General features: G+C 38.0%; 7 protein-coding genes across 7 annotated transcripts; all 7 read left to right on the top strand.

The window, feature by feature from the left end:
* Positions 1 to 632: 632 nt before the first annotated feature.
* On the top strand, positions 633 to 2,017 carry LOC130182749 (odorant receptor 131-2-like). The gene is made up of 2 exons (XM_056397888.1): positions 633 to 653; positions 1,046 to 2,017. Exons 1-2 carry the CDS (start codon positions 633 to 635, stop codon positions 2,015 to 2,017), a joined length of 993 nt encoding a protein of 330 aa, XP_056253863.1.
* A 4,298-nt stretch (positions 2,018 to 6,315) lies between these two features.
* On the top strand, positions 6,316 to 7,320 carry LOC130182748 (odorant receptor 131-2-like). The gene has a single exon (XM_056397887.1). The coding sequence runs from the start codon at positions 6,328 to 6,330 to the stop codon at positions 7,318 to 7,320; it is 993 nt and encodes a 330-aa protein (XP_056253862.1). The 5' UTR covers positions 6,316 to 6,327.
* Positions 7,321 to 10,028: 2,708 nt separating this feature from the next.
* Positions 10,029 to 11,018, top strand: LOC130182747 (odorant receptor 131-2-like). Its single transcript, XM_056397886.1, has one exon. The coding sequence runs from the start codon at positions 10,029 to 10,031 to the stop codon at positions 11,016 to 11,018; it is 990 nt and encodes a 329-aa protein (XP_056253861.1).
* Positions 11,019 to 11,319: 301 nt separating this feature from the next.
* On the top strand, positions 11,320 to 15,756 carry LOC130182746 (odorant receptor 131-2-like). The gene is made up of 3 exons (XM_056397885.1): positions 11,320 to 11,330; positions 12,880 to 12,947; positions 14,816 to 15,756. The coding sequence occupies exons 1-3, from the start codon at positions 11,320 to 11,322 to the stop codon at positions 15,754 to 15,756; spliced, it is 1,020 nt and encodes a 339-aa protein (XP_056253860.1).
* A 2,706-nt stretch (positions 15,757 to 18,462) lies between these two features.
* LOC130182745 (odorant receptor 131-2-like) lies at positions 18,463 to 19,452 on the top strand. Its single transcript, XM_056397884.1, has one exon. The coding sequence runs from the start codon at positions 18,463 to 18,465 to the stop codon at positions 19,450 to 19,452; it is 990 nt and encodes a 329-aa protein (XP_056253859.1).
* A 301-nt stretch (positions 19,453 to 19,753) lies between these two features.
* LOC130182744 (odorant receptor 131-2-like) lies at positions 19,754 to 24,166 on the top strand. The gene is made up of 3 exons (XM_056397883.1): positions 19,754 to 19,764; positions 21,314 to 21,381; positions 23,250 to 24,166. The coding sequence occupies exons 1-3, from the start codon at positions 19,754 to 19,756 to the stop codon at positions 24,164 to 24,166; spliced, it is 996 nt and encodes a 331-aa protein (XP_056253858.1).
* A 1,689-nt stretch (positions 24,167 to 25,855) lies between these two features.
* Positions 25,856 to 26,848, top strand: LOC130182742 (odorant receptor 131-2-like). Its single transcript, XM_056397880.1, has one exon. The coding sequence runs from the start codon at positions 25,877 to 25,879 to the stop codon at positions 26,846 to 26,848; it is 972 nt and encodes a 323-aa protein (XP_056253855.1). The 5' UTR covers positions 25,856 to 25,876.
* The last annotated feature ends 138 nt before the right edge of the window (positions 26,849 to 26,986 follow it).

The raw sequence follows: 26,986 nt of genomic DNA, 5'->3' as shown, positions 1-26,986 counted from the left end.
CAACTGTGATGTGTTGATGTCATTTATGAGCTTTTATATAAATTCCTACTGTAGATTAAAATAGTGAAATAAAGTAACGTGACTTGCAGCAATAACGCTGTCTTTTTGAATTATGTATGGTCCTAACACCATTTATTTTTGCCTTTTACTTTTATTAGTCTATACTGTAATGTAAGCTGTAAATACAAGTCAGAGTCAAAGCACACCAAATTACCAAATATTTACCCAACCTATACCTCCTCTTGACTTTGTCAATCTTCTGTATCAACCTTGCCTCACTTCCTGATTGCAGACATTTGGAACACAACCTTGAGAATGGGGCTTATTAGATGACACATTGCAACAATGTCCAACAAGTCATTTCTTAATGGCACAAAAAACAAGGTGCTTAGGAGCCAGTGGCCATTCCAAACAGGAATGAATAGCTGAATAGCTGTAGTGTGACTATTTTTGTCCAAGTGAAAATAGAACCTCAATTTTTTTATGCAAGAAATTTGATTAAGAAGACGGGGAAGTTAAACACAGGATATACAAAAATTCTGTCAATGTAAGATATGATATCTGATTTTTTAAAACAACTTTTTCATTGTTAACAGTTGGACACTTACACTTACCAGTCTTACCTTCAAGACATGGATGACATGATGGCATTGGTGAAGAAATTGGAATATTGTGGTAGAGGAATTACATAATCAATTACATGTTACCCATGTTTACATGTGATGGTGTCACATGAACTGGGTGTGAGGACTGAGCTCATAAAGTCTGTGATGGTCAGCAAATTCTGCAGAACTACATGTACTGAAACAGTCACTGCCTCCACCTTCTGTCTGCACAGGAGAAATGTGTGGGAATAATTGTAGTTTATGCTTGTGAACTCACAAGACCTCCCTAGTCTTCTGATGATTGAATGAGAGTAAGGACTGTTAGTGCTAAAGGAATTTAAACTGAAGAATAATTGTGTTTTTGAACTGCAATTACACCAACAGGTTAATATTTGTAGTTCATTTGATGCTTCTCTATAATGTATGCATATCAGTCTCAGACAAACATCACTGTTGAACTACAGTATCAGGGGTTAATGGGATTAGTGTTGTTTTCTATTATGACTACAGCGCCATCCTGTGTGTTTCTCTTCATCAATGGGACCATGTTATTCACCTTGAGGAGTAAACCAGTGTTTCGTGAGACCTCTCGGTACATTCTTCTGTATAACCTCCTTTTTGCTGACACTGTAAACTTGGCTCAGAGCCAGTTACTGTACCTAATCGCTGCTTGTAGAATAAGGCTGATATATCCTGTGTGTGGTATTCTTGTTATGCTCTCCAATGTCACAATTGAAATCTCTCCTCTCACACTGGTGGTGATGTCTCTGGAGAGATATGTAGCCGTGTGCTACCCACTGAGGCATGCTACCATTATTACCATCAAAAACACAGGGATGGCTATAATTGTGGTTTGGGCCTTCAGTTCACTAAGTGTTCTCACTCGAGTTCTTTTGTTGCTAAATTTTCCATTTGCAGAGCTGGAGAACCTGCAGATGAAAGACTTTTGTGGAAAAGAAAGCATGTTACTTGATCCAATGTCTGATCTTTATGACAGAGCCTACACTTATTTTCTGTTTGCTTCAGCTGGTGTGACAGTCACTTGTTCCTATATCGGCGTGATGGTAGCAGCCAGGTCAGCCTCTACAGACAAAGCTTCAGCCAAAAAGGCTCGTAACACACTGCTGCTGCATCTGGTGCAGCTGGGTCTCAGTCTCTCATCGACTATACACAACCCATTTCTCATAGCTATCTCAAAGGTCCTAGACAGGATAATTATTGTGCGCATACAAATTATCCTTTATGTTTGTATCATTATCTTCCCAAGATGTCTGAGTGCGTTAATCTATGGCATCAGAGATCAGACTATCAGACCCGTCCTCATGTACCATCTCTGCTGTCAGAGGAAACACTCACCTTTTCTCTCACACTCCTCAACCAAGGCAAAAATCAGCATACTTATCACTTCATAGATAAATATTATCTTTAACAAAATCTGGATCTGCTGCATGCTACATATGACCTACAGTATATAAATACTTACACTGGATAGGTATGACTACAGGTGAATGAGTAACTGTTTTTTTTTGTTTGGTGGTGGGCAAAATATTAGAAACACCTCTCAATATAATGCAGTCCAGTCCAGAAACATTGCAAACTATAACATCAATAATCAATGTGTAGTTAAATCAATACTGTGCCTCTCTTACATGGTCAATCAAAACTGAACATGTGTATTTTTGTAAAGCTATAATTTATGGCTGAGCTGTTGTGTTGGATTACATTAGATTTTACAGGTGTAACAAAGAAAGTGGTCACTGACAGTTGTATGAATATAGTTGCTGAATGACTGAAAACGTTTGAAGTGAACACCCAATTAAGTCTAGTACCAAATGTAAACAACACTGCAGGCCATAACTTGGTGTTAAAATAATTTTACAGGCATGGTTGTAGGAAATGAAAACACTAGAATAATGTCCGGTAGGCTTAAAGCTATCATGAACTACATCAAAGAAAATGTATGAACAATGTAAGACACAGAAGGTGATTCCAGGCCTTTCTATTACTAGCAAGCTGCGGAGTCACTTCACACAACGTATGACCTTTGTGACTAAATGAGAACAACATAGACAGATCCACCACCACCTATTCATTAGAGTGGAATCCCCCAGAAGGAGCATAAATCTTAAAGGACAATTCTAGTTTGCTCATTAAATTTTGGGTCTTATTTCAGTCATTTCTGACAGATGTTTCAACATTTTACTAAAGTAATTGCTGAAATATCACAATGTGTGACTTGGCCACAATGTAAAGAAGAAAATAAGCGATCAGAAAGATTGTCAATAAGCTAACAGTTTATCCAAATGATCTAAATCACTTTAATGTAGGTCAAATTAAAAGTGAGTACATCTGAAATCTTAGTGGTAATCCCTAATTGTAAGTGAAATAAGTCTGCACATAACTGTAGAGCAGTAGGTCAAAGTTGACCCAGGAAGTCAGACTGTACACTGTGATAGATGTTTACAACAGACGGTTTGGTTAAAAATTTAACGTTCACCTTGGGTTTTTTTTTCAAATACATTGATCAAATCTGTGGGTTTTTCTGATTATCTAATTACTTTCACCAGTAATTTGGTCTTATCTATTATAAGGGTTCAGACAAAAGGTGATTAAGAGTTCATGGCAGAAGCGTAAAATTATTATAAAAAATTTAAGGTAACAAAAAATTACAAGACCTCAAAAATAACATTTTGAAAAAATAAAAACAAACGCAATCACAAGTAAATAAAAAGCTAAGATTGACATGACTCAAAGTCATGAGTCAAAACCTAATATACAGTTAATGTGTGAAATTCATGATGTAGTTGAAAACTGTTATGGAGCCCCTGTAAACAACTGACATCATTGAATCATATATACATTCAGCCTCGTGTCAGCCGGTTTCAACTCTTGTCTGTTTGCTTCCCCCCTCCTCTCTGCTCACATGTACAGTATTTTAACACAGCTAAATTAACAATAAAGCTGTTCTCATTCACGTTTTAGTGTTTCTATTCTCAGACAACAGAGCAAGTTTGAAATAGTGACTTAAATGTGACCCATTAAGACTACATGTTAACTTCCAAGCTGCTGCTTTGTATTGCTAAAATCCTGACTATCTTATGACTGACGTCATCTGACAAAATCACCATGCACATAACTTAAAGACAAAGACTGATCTATGATTTCGGCTATATTTATTTGTAACGCAATCACTCCAAGAGAAAGTTAGAAGCAACAGAATTTTTTCATTTTGTCTATCACACAGCCTCCATCGAGGTAAAAAACTGCTGCTCCACCTCTGTCACTCACTGAACAGAGTAGAAACAGTGAGAGGGCAATGCTGGCATTTCTCTTCTAAGTAGCCGTGGTTTGTCCAAACAGTCACTAGATTTGTTGCTAGGTGCTTTTTAAAAAAAAAAAAAAATATCTAAAGCTAGTGACAAATGTGCTGAGTTGGCAACACTGCAGGCTATAACCCCCTCCCCCAATAGAAACAATTTGCACAAATTAATTTTGAAAAACCAATGGCCAATGTGGGAACTCCAACTCAGCCACATGGCATTTGGCAGACCAATGGTGGAATTATGATCACTCACCTCTTTCAGTCAGAGACATTATAGGACTGGCCCCGCTACTGAGTCCAGCCAAAAGGAGGTTACATTTGTTACTCATTGGTAAGCTGCAGTTAACAATAAAGTTTTAAGCTCCAATTTAAATGAGCAAACAGTTTTAGCAGATCAGAGGTATTCAGGAAGCTTTTTCCACATGTGGAGAGCATGGAAACTAAAAGCTGCTTCATCTTGCTGTAATGAGGTGTGATAGGACCCATGTGCAGCACAACCACACAGATGGATAGACACACACGCATGAGGAGTCGAGGATAGGGTCTGGGGCTGAAGAGCCCGGGGTCCAGTGAGTGGAGCGAGGTGACTGCGCTCACATATACCAGGGAAAGTTCTTGGACCCAAAGGCTGGGGCTGGCGGTGCCGAGCGTTAGGGAGCAGGCTGGAGATGTCGTCCAAGGAGCTGGAAAACGCCCAACAGCCACAGAGACGGGCAGACAGGAACCATGAATCACACAGGCAGAACTCGTGGTCAGGGACAGAAGGCTAAGGTATTTACCGGGGCAGGGACGAGACAGGATGGTCAGGGGCAAGCAGAGTCGAAAACAGGAAGTCAGTCCAGGGATAATCGCTGGAAAGTCAAGCATGACACTGAGAACAACCTGGCAAGGAGCGAGTGAACCGGGGATGTATATATAATGGTCTGATTGGGGATCGACTGCGGCTGGGGGCAACAGGTGAGGACAGTGAAGCTGATTAGGAGGTGTGGCAGAGTGGAGAGTGAAAAATCGGCATAGCAGGCTGTGACACTTGCTTGGTTTTGATTCTGGGAACACTCAGTAAGCTGTTGCTGCATTTGGTGTAGGTAGACCTCAGTGTCATTGACTTTAAGCAAACGCTTTCTCTGCTCTATTCCAAAAAGTCTCGAAAGAGTCACAGTTGTACGTTTTTTTACAGTTATTTATCTGTGTATTAGACGCCTGAGTGCCCCGAATTATGATCACGGCAAATTTTATTTTTTTGAGGAATTAGCACAGACTGTAAAATCAGCTTCAATTCAAGTCAAAGTGCACCAGTAAAGTTATTGTGACTCTTAAACTGTCATTTGAGATATGAGCTTTGACAACCAAAAATATAAAGTCTTCAGGTAGAATGAGAGCGGATTATTTTTGACAGATTCTATTTGCACCCAGGATTCAATATGCTATTTTCACCCAGGGTACATAGCCAACGCTGTTATTTACACCTAGGTTTTAGGCTTTCCTTGACAGCTTTAATGAGTCACATGTTATTCAGAGACCTTGTTCCACAGGTGGGGAGCATGGCAGAAAGGCTTTCTAACACAGGGTAGTTTTGGTGCCTGAACCTAATCAAACCGTGCCTGAAAACTGATTAAAGGTAAATATCACCTTTTGATGCTCACAGGAGACAAATCCCTGTCTCCTGGGGGATGGTTATGTGCCTGATTCATACATTCACCACAACCTCAAAGTCTATCTCATGAGGACTTTGTTCTTTTTCATACTTTCTCATCTGACTTCCTAAAGCCTTTCTGCTATGGCCTTTAATAAGCACCTGACGGTAGCAGACGTTGACAACACCACCCAATGTATGCAACTTATCAAACAGTTATAGTTTACGCTGTCCTGTACAATATTTCCTAAACGCACAAAAAACAAGGTGCTTAGGTAGACAATGGGCATTTTATATGGGTATAAACAGTCAAATAGCTGCATTCTGATGATTGTCCTGCAGGTGCAAAAAGATACTCCTGTATTTTTATGCAGGAAAATTTGATGAAGCAGATGTGGAAATGAAGCGCAGTATTAACAAGAATTCATTCCATGGTAGATATATCTGATTTCTAAAAGAATGTTTTTCACCTTTAACACTTATACTTGCCAGTATACCTTCAAGGTACATGACTTGACATGATGGCATGGGCCAGGAAATTGGAATATTGTGGTAGGGGAATTGCATCACCAATTACTAATATGTTACCCATGCTTACATGTGATGCTGTCACATGAAGTGGGTGTGATGACTGAGTTTAAGAACTCTGTGAAGGTCACAAGATCTTCACTGTAATGCAAACACAAACTGAAGAAGACTGATTGTGCTTTTGTGCTGCAATTACATCAATGGGTTAATATTTGTAGTTTCTTAAATACTTTTCTAAAATGTATGCAAATCAGTCTCACACCAATATCACTGTTGAACTACAGTATCAGGGGTTAGTGGGATTAGTGTTGTTTTCTATTCTGTCTACAGTGCCATCCTGTGTGTTTCTCTTCATCAATGGGACCATGTTATTCACCTTGAGGAGTAAACCGGTGTTTCGTGAGACCTCTCGGTACATTCTTCTGTATAACCTTCTTTTTGCAGACACTGTAAACTTGGCTCAGAGCCAGTTACTGTACCTAATCGCTGCTTGTAGAATAAGGCTGACATATCCTGTGTGTGGTATTCTTGTTATGCTCTCCAATGTCACAATTGAAATCTCTCCTCTCACACTGGTGGTGATGTCTCTGGAGAGATATGTAGCCGTGTGCTACCCACTGAGGCATGCTACCATTATTACCATCAAAAACACAGGGGTGGCTATAATTGTGGTTTGGGCCTTCAGTTCACTAAGTGTTCTCACTCGAGTTCTTTTGTTGCTAAATTTTCCATTCGCAGAGCTGGAGAACCTGCAGATGAAAGACTTTTGTGGAAAAGAAAGCATGTTACTTGATCCAATGTCTGATCTTTATGACAGAGCCTACACTTATTTTCTGTTTGTTTTAGGTGGTGTGACAGTCACTTGTTCCTATATCGGCGTGATGGTAGCAGCCAGGTCAGCCTCTACAGACAAAGCTTCAGCCAAAAAGGCTCGTAACACACTGCTGCTGCATCTGGTGCAGCTGGGTCTCAGTCTCTCATCGACTATACACAACCCATTTCTCACAGCTATCTCAAAGGTCCTAGACAGGATAATTATTGTGCGCATACAAAATATCCTTTATGTTTGTATCATTATCTTTCCAAGATGTTTGAGTGCTTTAATCTATGGCATCAGAGATCAGACCATCAGACCCGTCCTCATGTACCATCTCTGCTGTCAGAGGAAACGCTCACCTTTTCTCTCACACTCCTCAACCAAGGCAAAAATCAGCATACTTATCACTTCATAGATAAATATTATCTTTAACAAAATCTGGATCTGCTGCATGCTACATATGACCTACAGTATATAAATACTTACACTGGATAGGTATGACTACAGGTGAATGAGTAACTGTTTTTTTTGTTTGGTGGTGGGGCAAAATATTAGAAACACCTCTCATTATAATGCAGTCCAGTCCAGAAACATTGCAAACTATGACCCCAATGATCAATGTGTAGTTAAATCAATACTGTGCCTCTCTTACATGGTCAATCAAAACTGAACATGTGTATTTTTGTAAAGCTATAATTTATGGCTGAGCTGTTGTGTTGGATTACATTAGATTTTACAGGTGTAACAAAGAAAGTGGTCACTGACAGTTGTATGAATATAGTTGCTGAATGACTGAAAACATTTGACTAGAACACCAAATTAAGTCTAGTACCAAATGTAAACAACACTGAAGGCCGTAATACTTAAATGTGAAATGTATGTATGTTACATATTTCAAATAGAAATCTTCAAAACACAATGTTTGCATATGTCTAGATAAATTAATCAAACAAACACAAATTGTCTTTAATGACTGACTGAAATTGCAGGATAGAGTAAAATAATTTTACAGGCATGGTTGTAGTAAATGAAAACACTAGTATAATGGCATATAGGTTTGAAAATGAACTACACCAAAGAAATTGTATACAATTAATAAGACTGCAAGGACAGCAGAAGGTGAATACAGGCCTCTTCCTGTATCAGCAAGATTATGAGTCAACTCTCACAATTTATAATATAGTCTTGATGTTTGTGATTATACTAAAAACGTTATTTTTTGTTTCTGATACTCCTTTTAATATTGTTCCTTTGCAGTATTTATATTGTTTGTAAAGTTGTTGTTTTTAATAATTCATATGAACTTTTTCTAATATACTTCACTACAGACTAAAGGATATCACTTTTTATCATAATGTAGAACTCAGGGTAAACACACATCGAACATAACAACCTAAACACAGCCACCACCTCCTCTTCATTTTCTAGAGAAGAATCCCACAGAAGGAGCATGATGTTACAGGACAATTCTGGCTCACTCATTAAATCTTGGGTCTTATATTAGAACATTTTGGTTGTCACTTCTGATATTTGTTAGAATATCGTACTCAAATATTTGCTGAGATATTATAATGTGTGACATTACCACAATGTAAAGTAGAAAAAGAAGAAATCAGAAAATGACACAGATTGTAAAGAAGCCAACATGTTATCCAGATTATCTAAATCATTCTACTGTATGCAAACTGAAAGTGAGTGCATCTGAAATCTTTGTAATAATCCCTCATTGCAAGGGAATGCAATGTGCACACAACTGTAGAGCAGAAAAACCAAGTTGACCAAGGAAGTCAGACTATACACTGTGATGGATGTTTACAACAGACGGTTTGGTTCAAATTTAAACGTTCACTTTGGGTTCCTTTTCAAATACATTGATCTAATCTGTGGGTTTGTCTGATCACCTAATAGTTATCACCTGTCACTTTGATTGGTTAACAAATCTTAAGAGGGTGGGTATTATCTATTATCATAGGGGTTCAGACACAGGGTAATTAAAAGTTCTTTATGGAGGCATGAAATAATAAAATATATTTCATATAAACAATGAGAATACCTTCAAAATTACATTTTGAAAAAAAACAGAAGCAATAAAAAGAAAATAGACAGTTAAAAATTAACAAGACTAAGTCAAGACCTAGTCTATGCCTGGACCACATATGATTAATGTGTGAAATTCAGGACTTAGTATAAAACTGTTATGGAGCCGCTGTAAACAACTGACATCATTGAATCATATATACATTCAGCCTCGTGTCGGCCAGTTTCAACTCTTGTCTGTTTGCTTCCCTCCTCCTCTCTGTGCTCACATGTACAGTATTTTAACACAGCTGAATTAACAATGTGGTGGTTCTCACTTACATGTTTTTCTGTTTCTGTTCTAAGACAACGGAAAGTTTGAAACAGTGACTGAAACGTGGCCCATTGATGCTACATGTTAGCTTCCACGCTATTTCCAAGCTGCTGCTTTGCAATGCTAGAATCCTGATTTTCCTTATATTATGACCATGACGTCATCTGACAAAGTCACCATACACATAAATTACAGACAAAGACTGTGCTGTGATTTAGGTTATGTTCACTAGGAAAGTGATGACTCCGGGGAAAGTTAGAAGCAACAGAATATGTTTATTTTATTCCTCAAATAGCACACTGCCTCGGCCTACACAACAAACTGCTTGCCCGGCTTTCTACCACTCACTGAAAACTTTTGTGAGTTCTAACAAGTTTTTCATTATTAGCAGTTGGACAAATTGCAAAGGGAAATGACAAAATTATGATAGAAGAATTAGATCACTAATTATCAGCACATTACCCATGTTTACATGTGATGGTGTCACATGAACTGGGTGTGAGGACTGAGCTCATAAAGTCTGTCAGCAAATTCTGCAGCACTACATGTACTGAAACAGTCACTGCCTCCACCTTCTGTCTGCACAGGAGAAATGTGTGGGGATAATTCTAGTTCATGCTTGTGAACTCACAAGACCTCCCTAGTCTTCTGACGGATGAATGAGAGTAAGGACTGTTAGTGCTAAAGGAATTTAAACTGAAGAATAATTGTGCTTTTGCACTGAAATTACACCAACAGGTTAATATTTGTAGTTCATTTAGTGCTTCTCTAAAATGTATGCAAATCAGTCTCAGACAAACATCACTGTTGAACTACAGTATCAGGGGTTAATGGAAAGAGTGTTGTTTTCTATTATGACTACAGGACCATGCTGTGTGTTCCTCTTCATCAATGGGACCATGTTATTCACCTTGAGGAGTAAACCAGTGTTTCGTGAGACCTCTCGGTACATTCTTCTGTATAACCTCCTTTTTGCTGACACTGTAAACTTGGCTCACAGCCAGTTACTGTACCTAATCGCTGCTTGTAGGATAAGGATGACGTATCCTGTGTGTGGTGTTCTCAGCTTTTTTGGCAATCTCACAACTGTGATTTCTCCTCTCACACTGGTGGTGATGTCTCTGGAGAGATATGTAGCTGTGTGCTACCCACTGAGGCATGCTACCATTATTACCATCGAAAACACAGGGGTGGCCATCATTGTGGTTTGGGCCTTCAGTTCACTAAGTGTTCTCACTCGAGTTCTTTTCCTATTAAATTTTCCATTTGATGAATTGGACAGCCTGCTGATGAATGACTTTTGCTCTGCTGTAGCTATGTTGCTTGGGCCCTTAGCTGATGATTATGACCAAACATACACTTGTATTCTGTTTGTTTCAACTGGTATGACAGTCACTTGCTTCTACATTGGTGTGATGGTAGCAGCCAGGTCAGCCTCTACAGACAAAGCTTCAGCCAAAAAGGCTCGTAACACACTGCTGCTACATCTGGTGCAGCTGGGCCTTAGTATCTCATCAACTATATGCAACCCCTTTCTCACAGCTATCTCAAAGGTCCTAGACAGGATAATTATTGTGCGCATCCAAATTATCCTTTATGTATGTATTACCATCTTCCCAAGATGTCTGAGTGCTTTAATCTATGGCATCAGAGATCAGACTATCAGACCCGTCCTCATGTACCATCTCTGTTGTCAGTGGAAACGCTCACCTTTTCTCTCACACTCAACCAAGGCAAAAATCAGCATACTTATCACTTCATAGATAAATATTATCTTTAACAAAATCTGGGTCTGCTGCATGCTGGATAGGATAACTACAAGTGAATGACTAACTGGTACTTTTGTTGTTAATGTGTAGTTAAATCAATAATGTGCCTCTCTAAAAGGGTCAATCAAAACTGAACGTGTGTATTTTTGTAAAGCTATAATTTATCGCTGAGCTGTTGTGTTGGATTACATTGGATTTTACAGGTGTAATAAAGAAAGTGGTCACTGACAGTTGTATGAATATAGTTGAGGATACTTTTACAGGCATGGTTGTAGTAAATGAAAACACTAGCATAATGGCGTATAGGTTTGAAAATGAACTACACCAAAGAAAATGTATACAATTAATAAGAATGCAGAGACAACCGAAGGTGAATTCAGGCCTCTTCCTGTATCAGCAAGATTATGAGTCAACTCACACAATTTATAATATAGTCTTCATGTTTGTGATTGTACCAGAAACGTAATTTTTTTCCGACAGTCCTTTTAAAATTGTTTAATAATTCATATGAACTCTATCTAATATACTTCACTACAGACTAAAGGAAGGATATCACTTTTTATCATAATGTAGAACTCAGGGTAAACACACATCGAACATAACAACCTAAACACAGCCACCACCTCCTCTTCATTTTCTAGAGAAGAATCCCACAGACGGAGCATGAAGTTACAGGACAATTCTGGTTCACTCAATGAATCTTGGGTCTTATATTTGAAAATTCTGGTCGTCATTTCTGACAGTTGTTATTTCATTGTACTCAAATATTTACTGAGATATTACAATATGTGACTTTGCCACAATGTAAACAAGAAAAAGAAGGAATCAGAATATCAGATAGATTGTAATTAAGCCAACAGTTTATCCAAATGATCTAAATGACTTTAATTTAGGGCAAACTGAAAGTGAGTGCATCTGAAATCTCGGTAATAATCCCTCACTGTAAGCAAAATCAGTGTGAACACAATGTTTACAACAGACCGTTTGGTTAAAATTCAAACATTCACCATTGTTTCTTTTCAAATACACTGTTGCTCATAAAGTTGGAATAAAATATGTTTTACCTCTTTCCATGAAATGATTGTGACAATGTGATTTATTCTTGATAGATAAAGTGTATATCTTATATAAACTTTAGTAGTCAATCTCTTCCAAACATATCACAATGAAAATGAAACCACAATGAAACCACAATTAAACTGAAAACAAAATTATTCCAACTTTATAGGCAACAGTGTACACTGATCTAATCTGTGGGTTTGATCATCTAACTGCCGTCACCTGTCATTTTGTTTGGTTGCCAAATCTTAAGAGTGTGGGTCTTATCTATTATTTTAGGGGTTCAGACACAAGGCAATTAAAAGTTCTTTACGGATGCATAAAATAATTGAAAACATTTCAGGTAAAACAACAAGAAAACATTCAAAATTACATTTTGGAAAAATAAAAACACAAGCAATAACAAGAAAATAAATAGTTAAGGATTAACAAGATTAGGTCAAAACCTAGTATATGGCTGGACCACATATGGTCAATGTGTGAAGTTCAGGATGCTGTTATGGAGCTGGTGTAAACAACTCACATCATCGCTTCATATTTGCATTGAGTCTAGTGTCAGCCAGTTTCAGCCCTTTAATTGTTTGCTTCTCTCCTACTCTCTTTATAGTATCTTAATACAGCCAAATTCCCAATAAAGCTCTTTTTAATTACATATCAGAAAACAGAAACAGTTTGCAGCAGGCCTCCCTACTCTTCTCATGGATGAGTGGAAGGATAGATTTTCAGTGTTATAGGAACAGAAACTGAAGATTAATTTTGCTTTTGTACAGCATTCTTGGTTATATTTTTAATTTAGTAAATGCTTCTCTACAATCTATGCAAATCAGTCTCAGACCAATGTCACTATTGGGCTTCAGTATCAGGGTTATTGGTAATGGTGTTGTTTTCCATTGTGACTGCAGTGCCATCCTGTTTGTCTCTCTTCATTAATGGGACCATGTTATTCACCTTGAGGTGTAAACCAGTGAATCTCCCATTCTGTATTTTTTGTTTCTGTTTTTTCTTTTACCCTGGACAATGTCTGTCCAGAGCTCAGTGTTTGACACTGGGTGGGCAGAAAAAGGTCATTGGCCTTGCTCCCTGGTTTAGCCAATAGTACATATCCATCTGTTGTGGTGTTGGTTTAGTCCAGGCCAGGGAATAGTGTCCCCGTATTCATCAGCTGGGGCTTGAAATGTCCCTGGATCTAATCATCAGCCAGTTCTGGGCCAGCTGAGGGATTCTTTTTTCAAGCAATGTGATTTTCAGGCTGAGCTTGATACAGCTGGTGGATTCAGTTGAGGGAGAAGAGAGGGGAGGCATTTTGTTGCCAGGCGACCCTCTTTAGCAGGGCTCTGAAACTTTCATCTGTCCCGCGGGTAAAACTCTTTTTCCTTTTCACTATAGATGTTTTTGTTAGAGCCAAGGTAACCAAATAACTGCCTCACAATTGCATGGTCGGCCAAACAGTACTGGGTTAATAACTAGTAAACTCTTGAGTTATGGCCAAAAATCTGTTTGTGTAGTCACAGTGACCTTTGAGCCCATCTCAGGGTCAAAGTTTGTGCCACACTTGAAGAAATTCACTGCTAGTGTTTGTGAGATATCACGTTCATAAGAACACAAATGCGATTTGTGAGGTCACAGTGACTTTGACCTTTAACCGCTGAATTCTAATCAGTTCATCCATGAGTATAGGTTAATATTTGTGCCAGATATAACAAAATTCCCTATGGGCATTGCTGATCACTTTGAGAAAAATATGGTCACCATGACCTTGACCTTTGATCACCAATATTCAACCAGTTCATCTCTAGTCAAAGTAAACGTTTGTGCAAAATTTGAAGAAATTTCCTCAAGCCAGTCTTGAGATATCACATTCAAGAGGCTTTGTGGCAACCTTCAACCTCTAAAATCTAATCAGTTCATCCTTGATTACAAGTGAACTTTCACATTAACAAGAGTGGGACAGACATCGCACAAACATAATTTCCGTCCATGACTGTCGCAGAGGAAATTACTGTCTTTGCTGTGACAGTAGGAATGATGAGTAAAACTACAAAAATAAGAAATGGAAATAAAAAATGCAAAAATTGTCCTTGAGTTAGGCCTCGTCAATATCTGCATAGTATATGATAGCATATGTGAAATGAAACATTCATAGGAATAAGCAAATAAAACAGTATGTTTGTGTCACTCATCCATTACATTCACACTAACCATCATGATGATGATAGTGGTCCACTTTGTTTAGAGTAGACAAACAACACAATAGATAACCAAATGAAACGGAATGTATTAAGTACATTCATAATAATTACTCCTGCTCTATGGATAATATGATGAAGTGGATGTGGGTATTGAAGAGGTGGTGATAGGAAGATTACATCACCCATTAATAATTAAAAATGCTTGCGTGTGATTGTGTTATGTAAAGTGGATGTGAGGACAGAGTTCATAAACATTACATGGGGGCAGGCAAACCCCGCAGACCAGCTCTGCTCACATGGAAACAAGAACAGCCTCTACCCTACTAAAAAAGTATGTAGATGATTTTCGGTTATGCATGTGAACTCTGACATTCTCTGCTCTAAAGATGGCATATATCTACTGTTCTAGGAAGACGAACAGAACAAGATTCCTTTTGTTTTTACTGTCCAATTACATCAAGTGGTTAATATTTTTTATGTCTCTTACATTCTTTTCAAAGATGACAAATGCAACTCAGTCTGAGACCACCTTTACTGGACGAGGGATACCGGAAAGGGTTTTTTTTTCCACTGTCACTACAGTACCATGTTTTGTGTTCCTCTTCATCAATGGGACCATGTTATTCTCTTTGAGGAGTAAACCAGTGTTTCGTGAGACCTCTCGGTACATTCTTCTGTATAACCTGCTTTTTGCAGACACTTTAAACTTGGCCCTCAGCCAGTTACTGTACCTAATCGCTGCTTGTAGAATAAGGCTGACATATCCTGTGTGTGGTATTCTTGTTATGCTCTCCAATGTCACAACTGAAATCTCTCCTCTCACACTGGTGGTGATGTCTCTGGAGAGATATGTAGCTGTGTGCTACCCACTGAGGCATGCTACCATTATTACCATCAAAAACACAGGGGTGGCCATCATTGTGGTTTGGGCCTTCAGTTCACTAAGTGTTCTCACTCGAGTTCTTTTGTTGCTAAATTTTCCATTTGCAGAGCTGGAGAACCTGCAGATGAAAGACTTTTGTGGAAAAGAAAGCATGTTACTTGATCCAATGTCTGATATTTATGACAGAGCCTACACTTATTTTCTGTTTGTTTTAGGTGGTGTGACAGTCACTTGTTCCTATATCGGTGTGATGGTAGCAGCCAGGTCAGCCTCTACAGACAAAGCTTCAGCCAAAAAGGCTCGTAACACACTGCTACTGCATCTGGTGCAGCTGGGCCTCAGTCTCTCGTCGACTATACAAAACCCATTTCTCATAGCTATCTCAAAGGTCCTAGACAGGATAATTATTGTGCGCATACAAATTATCCTTTATGTTTGTATCATTATCTTTCCAAGGTGTCTGAGTGCTTTAATCTATGGCATCAGAGATCAGACCATCAGACCCGTCCTCATGTACCATCTCTGCTGTCAGTGGAAACGCTCACCTTTTTTCTCACACTCCTCAACCAAGGCAAAAATCAGCATACTTATCACTTCATAGATAAATATTATCTGTAACAAAATCTGGATCTGCTGCATGCTACATATGACCTACAGTATATAAATACTTACACTGGATAGGTATGACTACAGGTGAATGAGTAACTGTTTTTTTTGTTTGGTGGTGGGCCAAAATATTAGAAACACCTCTCAATATAATGCAGTCCAGTCCAGAAACATTGCAAACTATAACCCCAATGATCAATGTGTAGTTAAATCAATACTGTGCCTCTCTTACATGGTCAATCAAAACTGAACATGTGTATTTTTGTAAAGCTATAATTTATGGCTGAGCTGTTGTGTTGGATTACATTAGATTTTACAGGTGTAACAAAGAAAGTGGTCACTGACAGTTGTATGAATATAGTTGCTGAATGACTGAAAACATTTGAATAAAACACCAAATTAAGTCTAGTACCAAACATAAACAACACTGAAGGCCGTAATGCTAAAATGTGAAATGTATGTATGTTACATATTTCAAATAGAAATCTTCAAAACACAATGTTTGCATATGTCTAGATAAATTAATCAAACAAACACAAATTGTCTTTAATGACTGACTGAAATTGCAGGATAGAGTAAAATAATTTTACAGGCATGGTTGTAGTAAATGAAAACACTAGTATAATGGCGTATAGGTTTGAAAATGAACTACACCAAAGAAATTGTATACAATTAATAAGACTGCAAGGACAGCAGAAGGTGAATACAGGCCTCTTCCTGTATCAGCAAGATTATGAGTCAACTCTCACAATTTATAATATAGTCTTGATGTTTGTGATTATACTAGAAACGATATTTTTTGTTTCTGATACTGCTTTTAATATTGTTCCTTTGCAGTATTTATATTGTCTGTAAAGTTGTTGTTTTTAATAAGTCATATGAACTTTTTCTAATATACTTCACTACAGACTAAAGGATATCACTTTTTATCATAATGTAGAACTCAGGGTAAACACACATCGAACATAACAACCTAAACACAGCCACCACCTCCTCTTCATTTTCTAGAGAAGAATCCCACAGAAGGAGCATGATGTTACAGGACAATTCTGGTTCACTCATTAAATCTTGGGTCTTATATTAGAACATTTTGGTTGTCACTTCTGATATTTGTTAGAATATCGTACTCAAATATTTGCTGAGATATTATAATGTGTGACATTACCACAATGTAAAGTAGAAAAAGAAGAAATCAGAAAATGACACAGATTGTAAAGAAGCCAACATGTTATCCAGATTATCTAAATCATTCTACTGTAGGGCAAACTGAAAGTGAGTGCATCTGAAATCTTTGTAATAATCCCTCATTGCAAGGGAATGCAATGTGCACACAACTGTAGAGCAGAAAAACCAAGTTGACCAAGGAAGTCAGACTATACACTGTGATGGATGTTTACAACAGACGGTTTGGTTCAAATTTAAACGTTCACTTTGGGTTCCTTTTCAAATACATTGATCTAATCTGTGGGTTTGTCTGATCATCTAATAGTTATCACCTGTCACTTTGATTGGTTAACAAATCTTAAGAGGGTGGGTATTATCTATTATCTTAGGGGTTCAGACACAGGGTAATTAAAAGTTCTTTATGGAGGCATGAAATAATAAAATATATTTCATATAAACAATGAGAATACCTTCAAAATTACATTTTGAAAAAAAACAGAAGCAATAAAAAGAAAATAGACAGTTAAAAATTAACAAGACTAAGTCAAGACCTAGTCTATGCCTGGACCACATATGATTAATGTGTGAAATTCAGGACTTAGTATAAAACTGTTATGGAGCCGCTGTAAACAACTGACATCATTGAATCATATATACATTCAGCCTCGTGTCGGCCAGTTTCAACTCTTGTCTGTTTGCTTCCCTCCTCCTCTCTGTGCTCACATGTACAGTATTTTAACACAGCTGAATTAACAATGTGGTGGTTCTCACTTACATGTTTTTCTGTTTCTGTTCTAAGACAACGGAAAGTTTGAAACAGTGACTGAAATGTGGCCCATTGATGCTACATGTTAGCTTCCACGCTATTTCCAAGCTGCTGCTTTGCAATGCTAGAATCCTGATTTTCCTATTATGACCATGACGTCATCTGACAAAGTCACCATACACATAAATTACAGACAAAGACTGTGCTGTGATTTAGGTTATGTTCACTAGGAAAGTGATGACTCCGGGGAAAGTTAGGAGCAACAGAATATGTTTATTTTATTCCTCAAATAGCACACTGCCTCGGTCTACACAACAAACTGCTTGCCCGGCTTTCTACCGCTCACTGAAAACTTTTGTGAGTTCTAACAAGTTTTTCATTATTAGCAGTTGGACAAATTGCAAAGGGAAATGACAAAATTATGATAGAAGAATTACATCACTAATTATCAGCATGTTACCCATGTTTACATGTGATGGTGTCACATGAACTGGGTGTGAGGACTGAGCTCATAAAGTCTGTCAGCAAATTCTGCAGCACTACATGTACTGAAACAGTCACTGCCTCCACCTTCTGTCTGCACAGGAGAAATGTGTGGGGATAATTCTAGTTCATGCTTGTGAACTCACAAGACCTCCCTAGTCTTCTGACGGATGAATGAGAGTAAGGACTGTTAGTGCTAAAGGAATTTAAACTGAAGAATAATTGTGCTTTTGCACTGCAATTACACCAACAGGTTAATATTTGTAGTTCATTTAGTGCTTCTCTAAAATGTATGCAAATCAGTCTCAGACAAACATCACTGTTGAACTACAGTATCAGGGGTTAATGGAAAGAGTGTTGTTTTCTATTATGACTACAGGACCATGCTGTGTGTTCCTCTTCATCAATGGGACCATGTTATTCACCTTGAGGAGTAAACCAGTGTTTCGTGAGACCTCTCGGTACATTCTTCTGTATAACCTCCTTTTTGCAGACACTGTACACTTGGCCCTCAGCCAGTTACTGTACCTAATCGCTGCTTGTAGAATAAGGCTGATATATCCTGTGTGTGGTGTTATTGTTTTCTTGGCTGAGCTTACAACTGTGATTTCTCCTCTCATACTGGTGGTGATGTCTCTGGAGAGATATGTAGCTGTGTGCTACCCACTGAGGCATGCTACCATTATTACCATCAAAAACACAGGGGTGGCTATAATTGTGGTTTGGGCCTTCAGTTCACTAAGTGTTCTCACTCGAGTTCTTTTGTTGCTAAATTTTCCATTTGCAGAGCTGGAGAACCTGCAGATGAAAGACTTTTGTGGAAAAGAAAGCATGTTACTTGATCCAATGTCTGATATTTATGAAAAAACATTCCCTTGTATTCTGTTTGCTTCAGCTGGTGTGACAGTCACTTGTTCCTATATCGGCGTGATGGTAGCAGCCAGGTCAGCCTCTACAGACAAAGCTTCAGCCAAAAAGGCTCGTAACACACTGCTGCTGCATCTGGTGCAGCTGGGCCTTAGTATCTCATCAACTATACACAACCCATTTCTCACAGCTATCTCAAAGGTCCTAGACAGGATAATTATTGTGCGCATCCAAATTATCCTTTATGTATGTATTATCATCTTCCCAAGATGTCTGAGTGCTTTAATCTATGGCATCAGAGATCAGACTATCAGACCCGTCCTCATGTACCATCTCTGTTGTCAGTGGAAACGCTCACCTTTTCTCTCACACTCAACCAAGGCAAAAATCAGCATACTTATCACTTCATAGATAAATATTATCTTTAACAAAATCTGGGTCTGCTGCATGCTGGATAGGATAACTACAAGTGAATGACTAACTGGTACTTTTGTTGTTAACGTGTAGTTAAATCAATAATGTGCCTCTCTAAAAGGGTCAATCAAAACTGAACATGTGTATTTTTGCAAAGCTATAATTTATGGCTGAGCTGTTGTGTTGGATTACATTGGATTTTACAGGTGTAATAAAGAAAGTGGTCACTGACAGTTGTATGAATATAGTTGCTGATAATTTTACAGGCATGGTTGTAGTAAATGAAAACACTAGTATAATGGCGTATAGGTTTGAAAATGAACTACACCAAAGAAAATGTATACAATTAATAAGAATGCAGAGACAACCGAAGGTGAATACAGGCCTCTTCCTGTATCAGCAAGATTATGAGTCAACTCACACAATTTATAATATAGTCTTCATGTTTGTGATTGTACCAGAAACATAATTTTTTTCCGACAGTCCTTTTAAAATTGTTTAATAATTCATATGAACTCTATCTAATATACTTCACTACAGCCTAAAGGAAGGATATCACCTTTTATCATAATGTAGAACTCAGGGTAAACACACATCGAACATAACAACCTAAACACAGCCACCACCTCCTCTTCATTTTCTAGAGAAGAATCCCACAGACGGAGCATGAAGTTACAGGACAATTCTGGTTCACTCAATGAATCTTGGGTCTTATATTTGAAAATTCTGGTCGTCATTTCTGACAGTTGTTATTTCATTGTACTCAAATATTTACTGAGATATTACAATATGTGACTTTGCCACAATGTAAACAAGAAAAAGAAGGAATCAGAATATCAGATAGATTGTAATTAAGCCAACAGTTTATCCAAATGATCTAAATGACTTTAATTTAGGGCAAACTGAAAGTGAGTGCATCTGAAATCTCGGTAATAATCCCTCACTGTAAGCAAAATCAGTGTGAACACAATGTTTACAACAGACCGTTTGGTTAAAATTCAAACATTCACCATTGTTTCTTTTCAAATACACTGTTGCTCATAAAGTTGGAATAAAATATGTTTTACCTCTTTCCATGAAATGATTGTGACAATGTGATTAATTTCTGACAGATAAAGTGTATATCTTCTATAAACTTTAGTAGTCAATCTCTTCCAAACATATCACAATGAAAATGAAACCACAATGAAACCACAATTAAACTGAAAACAAAATTATTCCAACTTTATAGGCAAGAGTGTACACTGATCTAATCTGTGGGTTTGATCATCTAACTGCCGTCACCTGTCATTTTGTTTGGTTGCCAAATCTTAAGAGTGTGGGTCTTATCTATTATTTTAGGGGTTCAGACACAAGGCAATTAAAAGTTCTTTACGGATGCATAAAATAATTGAAAACATTTCAGGTAAAACAACAAGAAAACATTCAAAATTACATTTTGGAAAAATAAAAACACAAGCAATAACAAGAAAATAAATAGTTAAGGTTTAACAAGATTAGGTCAAAACCTAGTATATGGCTGGACCACATATGGTCAATGTGTGAAGTTCAGGATGCTGTTATGGAGCTGGTGTAAACAACTCACATCATCGCTTCATATTTGCATTGAGTCTAGTGTCAGCCAGTTTCAGCCCTTTAATTGTTTGCTTCTCTCCTACTCTCTTTATAGTATCTTAATACAGCCAAATTCCCAATAAAGCTCTTTTTAATTACATATCAGAAAACAGAAACAGTTTGCAGCAGGCCTCTCTATTCTTCTCATGGATGAGTGGAAGGATAGATTTTCAGTGTTATAGGAACAGAAACTGAAGATTAATTTTGCTTTTGTACAGCATTCTTGGTTATATTTTTAATTTAGTAAATGCTTCTCTACAATCTATGCAAATCAGTCTCAGACCAATGTCACTATTGGGCTTCAGTATCAGGGTTATTGGTAATGGTGTTGTTTTCCATTGTGACTGCAGTGCCATCCTGTTTGTCTCTCTTCATTAATGGGACCATGTTATTCACCTTGAGGTGTAAACCAGTGAATCTCCCATTCTGTATTTTTTGTTTCTGTTTTTTCTTTTACCCTGGACAATGTCTGTCCAGAGCTCAGTGTTTGACACTGGGTGGGCAGAAAAAGGTCATTGGCCTTGCTCCCTGGTTTAGCCAATAGTACATATCCATCTGTTGTGGTGTTGGTTTAGTCCAGGCCAGGGAATAGTGTCCCCGTATTCATCAGCTGGGGCTTGAAATGTCCCTGGATCTAATCATCAGCCAGTTCTGGGCCAGCTGAGGGATTCTTTTTTCAAGCAATGTGATTTTCAGGCTGAGCTTGATACAGCTGGTGGATTCAGTTGAGGGAGAAGAGAGGGGAGGCATTTTGTTGCCAGGCGACCCTCTTTAGCAGGGCTCTGAAACTTTCATCTGTCCCGCGGGTAAAACTCTTTTTCCTTTTCACTATAGATGTTTTTGTTAGAGCCAAGGTAACCAAATAACTGCCTCACAATTGCATGGTCGGCCAAACAGTACTGGGTTAATAACTAGTAAACTCTTGAGTTATGGCCAAAAATCTGTTTGTGTAGTCACAGTGACCTTTGAGCCCATCTCAGGGTCAAAGTTTGTGCCACACTTGAAGAAATTCACTGCTAGTGTTTGTGAGATATCACGTTCATAAGAACACAAATGCGATTTGTGAGGTCACAGTGACTTTGACCTTTAACCGCTGAATTCTAATCAGTTCATCCATGAGTATAGGTTAATATTTGTGCCAGATATAACAAAATTCCCTATGGGCATTGCTGATCACTTTGAGAAAAATATGGTCACCATGACCTTGACCTTTGATCACCAATATTCAACCAGTTCATCTCTAGTCAAAGTAAACGTTTGTGCAAAATTTGAAGAAATTTCCTCAAGCCAGTCTTGAGATATCACATTCAAGAGGCTTTGTGGCAACCTTCAACCTCTAAAATCTAATCAGTTCATCCTTGATTACAAGTGAACTCTCACATTAACAAGAGTGGGACAGACATCGCACAAACATAATTTCCGTCCATGACTGTCGCAGAGGAAATTACTGTCTTTGCTGTGACAGTAGGAACGATGAGCAAAACTACAAAAATAAGAAATGGAAATAAAAAATGCAAAAATTGTCCTTGAGTTAGGCCTCGTCAATATCTGCATAGTATATGATAGCATATGTGAAATGAAACATTCATAGGAATAAGCAAATAAAACAGTATGTTTGTGTCACTCATCCATTACATTCACACTAACCATCATGATGATGATAGTGGTCCACTTTGTTTAGAGTAGACAAACAACACAATAGATAACCAAATGAAACGGAATGTATTAAGTACATTCATAATAATTACTCCTGCTTTATGGATAATATGATGAAGTGGATGTGGGTATTGAAGAGGTGGTGATAGGAAGATTACATCACCCATTAATAATTAAAAATGCTTGCGTGTGATTGTGTTATGTAAAGTGGATGTGAGGACAGAGTTCATAAACATTACATGGGGGCAGGCAAACCCCGCAGACCAGCTCTGCTCACATGGAAACAAGAACAGCCTCTACCCTACTAAAAAAGTATGTAGATGATTTTCGGTTATGCATGTGAACTCTGACATTCTCTGCTCTAAAGATGGCATATATCTACTGTTCTAGGAAGACGAACAGAACAAGATTCCTTTTGTTTTTACTGTCCAATTACATCAAGTGGTTAATATTTTTTATGTCTCTTACATTCTTTTCAAAGATGACAAATGCAACTCAGTCTGAGACCACCTTTACTGGACGAGGGATACCGGAAAGGGTTTTTTTTTCCACTGTCACTACAGTACCATGTTTTGTGTTCCTCTTCATTAATGGGGCCATGTTATTCACCTTGAGGAGTAAACCAGTGTTTCGTGAAACCTCTCGGTACATTCTTCTGTATAACCTGCTTTTTGCAGACACTGTATTGTTAACACACACTCAGTTATTGTACATATTTGCTGCTTGTAGAATTAGGCTAATGTATCCTGTGTGTGGTGTTCTCACGATGCTCACAAATCTCACATCTGTGATTTCTCCGCTGACACTGATGATGATGTCTCTGGAGAGATATGTAGCCGTGTGCTACCCACTAAGGCACGCTACCATCATCACCATCAGAAACACAGGGGTGGCCATCATTGTGGTTTGGGCCTTTGGCTCTCTTAATGTCCTCATACGAGTTCTTTTATTGTTAGATTTTCCATTTGAAGAGCATGAGGGCCTGCAGATGACAGAATTTTGTTCCAGAGAAAAAATGATGCTTGGCTCATTGTCTGATGATTATGATAAAGCCCATACTTGTTTTCTGTTTATATCAGCGGGTATGGCAATTACTTGCTCCTATATTGGTGTGATGGTAGCAGCCAGGTCAGCCTCTACAGACAAAGCTTCAGCACGTAAGGCTCGTAACACACTGTTGCTATATTCGGTGCAGCTGGGCCTCAGTCTGTTCTCAACTATATACAACCCATTGCTCATAGCTATCTCAAAGGTTGTAAACAAGATAGTTTTGGTGCGTATTCAGATTGTTGGTTATGTGTGTATTGTCATCTTTCCAAGATGTCTCAGCACTCTCATCTATGGCATCAGAGACCAAACCATCAGACCCATTCTCATATACCATCTATGCTGTCGCCTAAAACTATCAGTTATCCAATCCAAGTCTGAGGTCTCATCTTAGGATACATGGAATGCATCTTAAAGATACCTTTGCATTTTTTAAGCCTGTCTTAAAACAATACATGCCCATATGTACACTGAAACAGTTTTTGGTCACTACAATTGTGACCAAAAACCTGTCCTCCTGTCCATAGTGGCCATGACCATGAAGAGATAGCTTGCTAATCTTCCCATTTAAATATGCAATAGATTAAGAGGAATTTAACTTCAAAAAGGTTCAAGTGGGACTTGTAACATTATATATATTTCTGTTAAGTAAAATAATGTGGATTACCATTGCACATTTACTATGTTTTACACAAGAAAATTAGAGTGAGGAGCTGAAGAAAAGAAATGCTGTAAGTCAGTGGTGAATGAAGAAATCTTCATCACAATGTGAAATTCATTGTGCCTCTTGTTATTTCAAGATTCACAGATTTTGACTCATTTTATCAATATATCATTTAATATCAGTTAAATTTTTTGATCATGTACAGTGACTCTGTCTGCATGTACTGTATTTCTGCATTTACAAATTCAAAATATAAAATACACAAATACAGTACAATTGGGAAAATACAAGAAGGCTAACTGTCTTTATCTATGTATCACACAATGCAAATGAACAGCTTGAGTAACCAGCATTCCAAGTTGAAATCACATTACAATATTGATTGCAAAAAACAATAATATTGTTATCATTATTATAATGAACATCATTTGACCACTCTTAACACACCACAAGGACCTCTGCTCATTGATCAAGAATACATAGGTGCTCATGGTAAAGTTACTCAAACAAGCAGTCAACATTAGCATTAGCATCTAACTACTGTCAAAGGACAAAGGCCCATAACTCCTCCCATGTAAAGTTAATAACTGAAAGCTTTGAATTGCATTGCATTTTCTGCTATATGTCTTGTTTATGTATTGTGTATGCACATATTGAAATGTACCATGCACATATTAAAAATCCCATATTGTAGAAAGTGAGATTTCCATGTCTTTCCATGTTTCCATGAACTGCCAGCGACACAAAGCTGTGAATTAATATAACTGAAACAAATGGCCCCTGCACATGGTTGCATTTAAGTGCAATATGTTTCATAACAACTACTCATAGTCCTGTCCTCATAAATCAACAGAATTTAAGAAAAAGCCTAAGTTTACTTAACTCATCCTGCCAGCCTTAAGTGCACTGCAGTGAGAATAGAAAGTGATATGAACAGAATAGAGGACTAGTTTTAACAAACAGCAGACCTGGGCAGACAGGATGTCCATATTATTACAGATGGTATTTTTTCTTAATGCTTTCAGGACCACATTTTGTAAAATAACACCACATACAAGCTAGACAGATTCTGTTCTCATTCACAATTCTGAGAATAGAACATGGACCATTCTATTGGGTGTCCACATGGTGTCATGAAGTGGGTGGGTAAACTGAGCTAAGATATAGCATGTGAGGACAGACAAGCCCTGCAGACCAGCTCTGCTCACATGGAATAAACCCTGGCCTCTAAACTGCTAACTGTCGGCACAGGAAAATGCATGTGGATAATTTTGTTATATATGATAAGTTTTGCATATGAACATAAGAGGTATCTGTACTCTAAAGATGACATGTCTTCACTGTTTTAGGAATGCAAACTGCACCAAAATTGTTGTGCTTTTGTGCTTAGCTTACATCAACAAGTTCATATTTATTTTTTGTCTTAAATGCTTCTCTAAAATGTCATATGCAAACCAATCTCAGACTCTCAATATCATCAATCTCAACATCACTGGTCAACAGTATCAGGGATTACTGGAAAGAGTCTTGTTTTCCACTCTGATTGGAATGCCATGCTGTGTGTTCCTCTTCATCAATGGCACCATGCTTTTTACCCTGAGGAGCAAACTGGTGTTTCGGGAGACCTCCCGTTACATTCTTTTGTATAACCTCCTTTTTGCAGACACTGCTCAGTTGGCATTTAGCCAGTTACTTTACATAATTGCTGCTTGTAGAATAATGCTAACATATCCAGTGTGTGGTGTTCTTGTTATGCTCACCAAGCTCACAAATGAAATCTCTCCTCTCACACTGGTGGTGATGTCTCTGGAGAGATATGTAGCTGTGTGCTTCCCACTGAGGCACGCTACCATCATCACCATCAGAAACACAGCAGTGGCTATCATTGTGGTTTGGGCTATTAGCTTACTAAATGTCTTCACTCGAATTCTTTTACTCCTAAATTTTCCATTCAAAGACTTGGAGAGCCTGCAGATGACAGATGTTTGCTCTGATATACAACTGTTGCTTGATCCAATAACTGATCATTATGACAAAGCCTACACTTACTGTCTGTTTGTATTTGCTACTGTGCCGATCATTTCCTCCTATATTGGTGTGATGATAGCAGCCAGGTCAGCCTCTGCAGACAAAGCTTCAGCTCATAAGGCTCGTAACACACTGCTGCTGCATCTGGTGCAGCTGGGCCTCAGTCTCTTTTCAAATATGCACACCTCTATTGTTCAATCCCTCTCAACAACCATGCAAAGGTTAATACTTGTACGTATCAACAGTGTTTTCTATGTGTTTATCTATATCCTCCCTAGGTGTCTGAGTTCTCTCATCTATGGGCTCAGAGATCAGACCATCAGGCCCATCCTCTTGTACCATCTATGCTGTCGACTGACACTCAGTCATCTTAGTAAAGACTGAAGTCTCACCTCAGATTACAATTTAATGATTCAAGCATTATTTTCAAAGAATATATTGACTTGGAACAAATCTCTGTGTTAATTTAGAAATGAGGTAGACTGGTAGAAAAAAAATTGATAACAATCAAAGGTGGATTTC

This window comes from Seriola aureovittata, chromosome 15 (assembly GCF_021018895.1).
Source record: "Seriola aureovittata isolate HTS-2021-v1 ecotype China chromosome 15, ASM2101889v1, whole genome shotgun sequence".
Classification (NCBI taxonomy): domain Eukaryota; kingdom Metazoa; phylum Chordata; class Actinopteri; order Carangiformes; family Carangidae; genus Seriola; species Seriola aureovittata.
This window is presented reverse-complemented; position numbering and strand designations above follow the sequence as displayed.